The 8131-nt window shown below is 34.3% G+C and overlaps 1 protein-coding gene across 1 annotated transcript; it reads left to right on the top strand.

The window, feature by feature from the left end:
* The first annotated feature begins 954 nt into the window (after nt 1-954).
* On the top strand, nt 955-6443 carry LOC104530209 (U2 snRNP-associated SURP motif-containing protein-like). Its single transcript, XM_010174734.1, has 4 exons — nt 955-1061; nt 3536-3654; nt 4470-4646; nt 5912-6443. Exons 1-4 carry the CDS (start codon nt 960-962, stop codon nt 6048-6050), a joined length of 537 nt encoding a protein of 178 aa, XP_010173036.1. The 5' UTR covers nt 955-959; the 3' UTR covers nt 6051-6443.
* Nucleotides 6444-8131: the final 1688 nt, after the last annotated feature.

Raw genomic sequence — 8131 nt, 5'->3', positions numbered from 1 at the left:
ATATATATATATGACTGTTCAGATTGGTACTGAAATAGGAAATATGGGAGGCTCAGAGCATAAACATTTGGAAGAGGGCTGACAAATACAGCATGGCTTGTTACCAAGCTTCTCTCCACCTCCCCCAAAAAAGACACCTCCTCATCCAAAAAAATTGTAGGATTGTTTGGAAAAGGCCATGTCAGTAAAAGTAAAGTACTGACAAATGATGAAAGATGCAAGTGAAGTTTTATGATGTGAATCAACTTGGAGAAAGGTTTTGGTGTATGTAGACAAAAAAAAAAAAAAAAATTCCACATGGAAAAATTCTGACATTTGCCTAACTTTGTGACTCAGTTGGGAATATTATCACAGTAAATTTAGTGTTACATTTAGCAGTGCTAGTGAACTGAATTTTGTTGCTAAACTTGATAGCACGTGAGCCAGTATTACATTAGTAAAAACCACGTCTTTCAAATCAGCTACTCTGTGCAAACAGCCCTGAAGGGAAGATGCATTTGTTTTATGTCCTAATTATGTCAGTCATTTGATTTTAATATTTAGGGTTAAATGGAAGAACAGCAGTTTCAGAAGGAAAAATTGGGAGTAGACAAGAGAAGTTGAAACAATGTATTCAGACACCTGCAGTAAATGATCTCATTTTGAAAGAAGAAAAACAGATGATGATCTAAGAAATATAAGGGTGCAGTGTTCTAATGATGGGATCAGAATTTGGTAGCATAACAGAAAAATCCCTTTATTTTTAGTAAACTACTGCAGGTGCCTGCAGACCAGTGTGCGGTTTTGTTGCTTTGATGCAGTTTATATAAAGTTAGTATGTTTTTGTGCACAATCTTGTATAGAGAGAATAAAGAACAGAGGTTATAAATCATGGAAATTTCATTTTCAGCCACCTGCCTAACTGGATAATAATAAGCCAAATAACCTAATGGTCAGTATTATTTTCACAGCTTAAGGTGATGAAGTTTCAGGATGAGTTAGAGTCTGGGAAAAGACCCAAGAAACCAGGCCAGAGTTTTCAGGAACAGGTTGAACACTATAGAGACAAGCTGCTCCAGAGGGTAAGAAATGTTCTTTATGTTTGGCTATGATTCTGTGATTGGCTTTTATTGACTTTATCAAATGTAAGGTGGCATTAAGTATCACAACACATGGTTCTCGTTAAAATTCTACTGTAATGTCAAACTGCATGTCTAAATCCAAGTGCTTTCTGCAGAGTAGATATAATCTCTCTTTTTAATCAAAATAATGTAGTATTTCACACCCTACAGATGGGTATCATTAGAAGGTATTGAAGCCTTAATGAGGTCACTTCTGGATCTACTACATAAAGCAAACTGTTAGGTGTGGGAAAGGAAGGGGAGAGCTGTCAATTGAAGACATTCATCAGACTTTTCATTTTGGTTTTAGTAATTGATCTGTTGTGCTAAAGGCTTCCAAAGGAAGAGAAATAATAGTATTAAGCAGCATATATGTGCTTCTGATTCTCCAGTGTCTAAGATTTCCTGATCAATTTCAGCTCATACTCTCACCCAAAAGTGAATAATTCTGTACCACTACCATTTTTAGTAGTCCTCTCTGGACTATGAAGTCAGATCGGCTTTAAAAGTAGCATCATGTATGTGATGTCCTGTCACCTTGAATCTTTGAAACATAACGAAAGAACATGTAACCTTCTTTGGACAATGTGTTTAGTGAGACTGAGTGGCAGTTGCTTCTCTAATCTGGTTTCACAGCCTGACAGATCGATGATGGAATTAGGTACTCGTGCAGTTTCTTGGAAGCTAAATACAAATAGGCAGTTTTCACCAGGTGTTTGTTTGTCACTCGTTCTTTGTGTTATTTGGTGCGCAATATTGACTAATTCACTAAAGTAATTCTGCATAGTACCTTGAAGAAAGAAACTTGTAAAAATTAAGAAAGCTGATCTCTGAAGGAGATTTACACATTTGAAGGTTGATGTTAGCAGCTAAGACTTCAATTTTTATGAGTAACTTTCCTTTTAAATGTAGTTGTATCCTAAAACTTCCCACTTCCTCAGTGTTTTCTGTAACTGGAGAAAGAAGTGATTTGTACAGTAAGCACAGAATGTTTAGTGAGACAGTAACTTAAAAAAACAGAAATCGTAATCCTGATAAATTTGAGGCCTTGTGTTGAATTAGTTCAACAAGATTGCAATATTTTAGATTTTTTCGTCATTCTCTTTTCTGTCTTCACTTTCAATGATGAATGTAATATTTAGTTAAGAAATATGTCATGATAATCATAACAGGTGTTCTTTAAAACAATAATAAACCTGTTGTTAAGGGAAAAACTTTTATCTTTTGCTTTAATGCCATAATAAAGTTAGTTTGTATAATAATAATGTAATACTGGTCCTGATTGCATTTCCCATGAACTTGGTGGTTGGTTATCTTTTTTTATATATAATTTGCTATAGAAGAAGCTTTCCAAGAGTAAATTTCCTAGTAGAGTTGTATATTGTTAAGAGAATAAGAACTTATAGCTATTTAAAATATTGTTTAGTACTATTTATCAACATTAAATAATTAGTTATATTATCAAATAAGCTAGGCATATTTTAAGAGCCCATTGATTTTAGTGGAATCTAATAATAGTTTGCAATAGTAGTTATAATGATAAGAGACACAAAATTTTACTGGCAAGTCTTCCATATTAAAAAAATGTGAGACTAGATGAGTAGAGCTGTCCTGGTATTTCCTGCACTATCTACCCCTCCTCCTCTTTTTTTCTTTTTTCCCCTCTCTCTCTTTCTTTCATTTAGCTAAACCACCCTTCTTTGTGTTCTTTATGGGGTATGCAGGGAATATCTATTTATTTTTTGCCATGGAAGGGCTTTTTTTTATGACAATACTGAAAGCAGCACATCTCTATCTCTGTGTTCAGACTTGCTGATGGTTTAGGTTTATTTTTGGGTAATTAATTTTCTAACTATTAGACAAACGAGATGTGCTCATAGTATATATTTTCTTTCAAAATGGTCCTATTGCTATATAGAAATAGACCATATTTGTGGGTGTTTTTGACAGATTAGACATTACTGCAGAATCTTGATCGTATTTTTGTTTTGTCTGTGAATGTTTCGTAGTTATGAGATTATCTCCATTTTCAATCTGGATTAATGAAGATGCATGCATATGTTTTAAGTAGGAAGAGATTCCTGGTATTCTTTCATGTTTAATTTGGTTTAGAAAATTTATTACAGCTGTAACTTTTTCCTGAAATTTGTAAAATGGAAGGCTGTTCGTCCAATTAGACACTCAGACTTTCTCACATAGGGTGACATCTTTCATGTTTTTGTCAGTGTTTGTGTTACAGTAAATGTTTCTGCTGTGTACAGAGCAGTAGTAAAGATTTGAAGAGCGGGTTTAGTGTGACCATTAGTTCCTTTCCAGGTTATGTGCTGTGTTCCTTCAGTGCTCAGTGCTTTTATGCTGTTTGTGATTAGTTTGATTGTCTTTATTAATAATTAGTCATACTTCATCTGAAATCATGAATGTTTCTGATAATTTAGGAAAAAGAAAAAGAGTTGGAAAGAGAACGGGACAGAGACAAAAAGGACAAGGAAAAATCTGAGTCCAGGTCCAAAGATAAGAAGGAAAAGGAGGAATGTACACCAACAAGAAAAGAGAGGTATGGCTTTCCTTGGAGTAGAGGGGATGGGAGGAAAAACCTCACAGTTAGTATCTTTATGTACAGTGGCAGCCTTGAAATTACGTTGTATCATGGATCTTATTTTAAAAGAAAAACACAAAACCACCCAAATAAAAGTGCCACCCAACAACAAAAAACCCCCATGTTTTGGATATTAAAATATGTTTGAAAACTTAAAAGGAATTGTCATTTTTATTCTGCTCCAAGTGACGTACACTTTTGAATAGAATCCCTTTTTGGCTCATTTAGGCCCTGAAGAAACATGGTAAAATAATGCCCAGTTGAAAACAGGGTATATTTAACTAAATTTTAGCAGTAAATTGACTGCAGTGTATTAGTCCGAAAACTGTACTGAAGTCATACCACAAATTATTTGTGGTGGCTTAAATGTTATTAATCTCACAGTGAAAATTCTTCAAAACAACTAGTTTCAGGGTAGTTGTTTGTACTCTCTGATTTTCTAATACTTGTATAGCCAAACTCTTCCACGGTGTTAAGTGCAGATGTGGTAAAATGCTTTGCTTTTCAGGAAACTGTGACGGAATGTTTTTACACTGCAGTAAACAAAGATGAGTCATGGGCCTTATTTTTTTTTTTAAACTGGAGAAAGTCTGGTGCTTGGATTTTTTTTTTTAAGTAATAAAATGCCTGCTGTTTTTTAGTTAATTAAAAGGATCTAATGTTACATTGGCGAAAGAACGTATCTGCAGAAAGGAATCTATTTTCTTAATATACTTTTTTACTTCTCTGTTCGTCTACACGTGTGTACATAACTATCTGCTTTCTTTCCAAAGGAAAAGACGACACAGTGCTTCACCTAGCCCGTCTCGCAGCAGTGGCAGTAGACGAGCAAAATCTCCGTCACCAAAATCTGAACGCTCAGAGCGCTCTGAACGGTCCCACAAAGAGAGTTCACGTTCTCGTTCATCGCATAAAGATTCTCCCAGAGATGTCAGTAAAAAAGCCAAAAGGTAAGCTGGTATCTTCTCTGTTTCAGGTTATAGGAAAGTTAAGTACATAGGTGTGTTTTGGTTGGGGTTTTTTTGAGTTTTTTAGCAGAGCATATTTGATACATGAGTATTTTCTCTCATAATGGACTATACTGCATGTTCCTGGTTAATATCTTCGGACACTGGTGTCTGAAATGTATACGGCCTCCTGCCTTGATAGCTCAAGACTGTTTACTTCTATATTCTTGTTTACCTGTTTACTGATAATTTTGAGAAATATTGCTTTAAATCAAAGCTGTTTTATTATCTTTTTATTTTGAAAGGACACATCTTCTGTAGCCAGTAGATCTTGCAGAATTACAGTGAGCATGCAGTCTTTCACTGATGATTTGCTTACCTGAATCTCCTCTCCCACGGGTTGTTTTTTTAATGGAAAAAACCCCCTAGATTAGATACTGCATATGGGTTTTCATTTCCAAAGTAGGTATTGCCTAATTTCTAGACTGACACAAATATTTGTATCTAATTAATGTTAAACTTGGGGTGATATTTTATTATTGTATTGATACTTTTGTAGTTTATATCTCAGAAGTTCAGCTTCCACTTCTTTTAAAGGTGTAGAATATCTTTTTGATATAAGATTACTCAGACATACTAAGGAAAATATCTTTGATGCTGTTGAAAATTGTAGAGCATATTTACAGTAATTGGATTTTTGTGCTATAAGTTAGGAATTCAAATAGAAGTAGAAAAATATTGGAGATTTTTTTTAAGTTAATACGATGGTCATTCTATTTAGATTATATCAGATTAATGTATTATATGTGTGTTAGATGGCAGGAAGTCTATTCAGTGTGGGGCTCTTTTTCTATGGGGCTACATCACAAACTGAACATATTTGATGAGAATCAAAAGTATTTCAGCATAACAAAATTCAACATAATTCTTCATTTCTGTTCTCTTCTGTATGGATATAGTCTGCTATTCATACAGGAGCCAAGGTGGTTGAGGCATATGTGGAAGACTGTAAATTCCTTATGTTGGTTTAAGAAGGGCATGAGTTGGTGTTATTTTTCTTACATATTCTAAGCATTGAAGTTAAGCCCAAAATATATTAAAAACCTTAAATTACCTTTTTCTCAAAAGCAAGATACCGGTCTGTTACTTCCTCTTACCACAGAAAAATATTTTCTACCTTGTTTGGCTCAATAAATTAATGCCAAGTAACTGTAGAAAATGTTGGTATCATCATTGAGTATTTGACGTAAAACTTTGGTTTTTTGCAGGTCGCCATCTGGCTCCAGGACACCCAAAAGATCAAGAAGATCACGATCCAGATCCCCTAAAAAGTCAGGGAAAAAATCCAGGTCTCAGTCCCGTTCTCCTCACAGATCTCACAAGAAGTCAAAGAAAAGCAAACACTGACAATGTTAATATTTTTTTATGATGCTGTCACTTACTGGAAATGCGGTTTTGTTTTTGTGCCTGAACAGTCTGTTAAAAAACAAAAAAAGCATTCCTGATTTTTTTTTTTTTTTTTTTTTTTTTGGTGAATGCACGTGTATACTCATGAGTATCGGCATCTGTAGACCTGTCATTGTTTTATATTGTACAAAATACCTTCATTGTGACTATTCCCCAAATGAAACATTTTTGTGTTTAGAAGTTTCATCAGAAATGTGTGTAACTGATCTGCTGGCAGTAGTGATATTTTGTTTTAGAATGTTGTGACATAGCAGAAATAACTCAATTGTTCCCCCTTTTTGTAGCTTTGACAATTTGAATTAGATTTCAAATAAAATCTGAACAGAAAATTAAGATGTTGTTTTCTTGCCCCACTGGTGATACAGATCTCTAAATGAATTCATAGTTTGTTTGGAAGTACTGTGTATTTCAGACATACTATGGTGCTCAGATCTTTCAGTATAGTGGTAGCTCTGTTCTGTTTTCTCTGGTTTGACTATCCTTTTGAATCCAGTGGATAGGTTTTCTTTCAACCATGATATTTTACTGTAAGAACAGTTGAACAGTCTGGTACCTACTGTGATAAGCTTTACAAGTAAACCTTTGCTTCTTATTTCTCCACTTTAATTGCAGGGAGTATTTATGACACCAGAGTAATGGTTTTGTTTGTTTTTTAAAAAGGGCCTCTGCAGCGATGGATGCATCATGTGTATGTATATCATATATATATATTTATATATGATGTATCAATAACAAGCCATATTCATGGCATGCATGGGCAACAGTAAAAGGACAGCAATCTTGAGGCTGTGTGACTTCTTCCTTAAGTATAGGTACAATAATTGCAACCTACAGTACACTATTGTTTTCTAAAACTGATTTTAAGGACAGCTTTTACATGATTTCATTGAATTTATTCATTTGTTGTGGAAACTCTTCAAAACGGGAAAATTTAAAATTTTTATTACATATTTTATTTATTAGTATTTTGGAATCAAGAGGCTGTTTAACTTTTTTTATGTTAGGCTTTCCCTTCTCCAGACCTGTTCTTTGTGTTAGACATTGATGTGACTTTAAATCACTTCACCTTGCGCTCTTACCATGCAACCTTTCTGTGGGTGGGAAGGGGGAGGGATGAGAAATGGGGGGTTCAATGTTTATACCTGGAGGTATGGGAAGATTGTAATAAAAACATAAAGTTAAAAGGGATCTGGCCTCCTGTGAACTGTTTCTAAAAGCAACAGCTGTACTTAACTACAGGCACAGTGCTGGACGATGGCCTGCTGTTATACTTGTGTATCTACAGGGTTTACATTGTTAGAATTTTGTAAATGTGGTGGGGAAAATCTCAGCATTGTACATGTATATAGCCTAAGAGGCGACACTTTCGGAAGCAGGATCTAAAGTGTCTTTTGAAAAACATGCGTATTTAATTTAAAAAAAACCCTGACATATATTTCTCTGTTTTTTTCCTGATGGGGACTTTGTTATAAGCTTATATAAATTGTTGCAAATGTCAAAATTAAGTGAAGAATTCTCTTTGCTAATGAGAACTTGGAGATGATCTGGAATACTGAAAATATGGAGACTGCATGTGTACTGTAAAGACTTTATTAGAATGAGTATTGAATAGATACATTAATAATGAGAAAAGAATACACCTCATATCTGTTTATATTACATTATAAAGAATCTGTCTTAGAAATATGTAGAGTTTATTTTTTATATTTTTCTTTCTCCTTGTAACATAAGGTGTTTCAGATGTACAGATTCTGGTAGCTAAACTATTAGAAACTAAGTTATTTTTTTTCTTAAATGCTGTGTATTCACACCTGGCACTAGGTAAGGTTTTCTAGAGCAAAAAGTAGGTACTGAAATCATTCAGGGACAGAGAATCCTAACTTTGCAACAGGAAGATCATCACTTCAGATCTGATTAACTACTTTAAAAATATTACTTTTATCTTGTAACTGTTTATAAATGGAGAATTGATAAATGGCAGTGTTCTAGGTGAAGTGAAACTAAAGTGAGCTCGCCACAGG

Source organism: Antrostomus carolinensis, unplaced genomic scaffold, assembly GCF_000700745.2.
Source record: "Antrostomus carolinensis isolate BGI_N321 unplaced genomic scaffold, ASM70074v2 Scaffold55758, whole genome shotgun sequence".
Lineage (NCBI taxonomy): Eukaryota > Metazoa > Chordata > Aves > Caprimulgiformes > Caprimulgidae > Antrostomus > Antrostomus carolinensis.
Note: the sequence above shows the minus strand (reverse complement) of the source record. Positions and strands in the feature narration are given on the sequence as shown.

Coding starts and splice junctions, on each gene's coding strand:
- LOC104530209 (XM_010174734.1), top strand. CDS start 960: ATGAAGTTTCAGGATGAGTTAGAGTCTGGGAAAAGACCCAAGAAACCA. Junction 1,062..3,535: donor GAGACAAGCTGCTCCAGAGG/GTAAGAAATGTT, acceptor CTGATAATTTAG/GAAAAAGAAAAAGAGTTGGA. Junction 4,647..5,911: donor GTCAGTAAAAAAGCCAAAAG/GTAAGCTGGTAT, acceptor GGTTTTTTGCAG/GTCGCCATCTGGCTCCAGGA.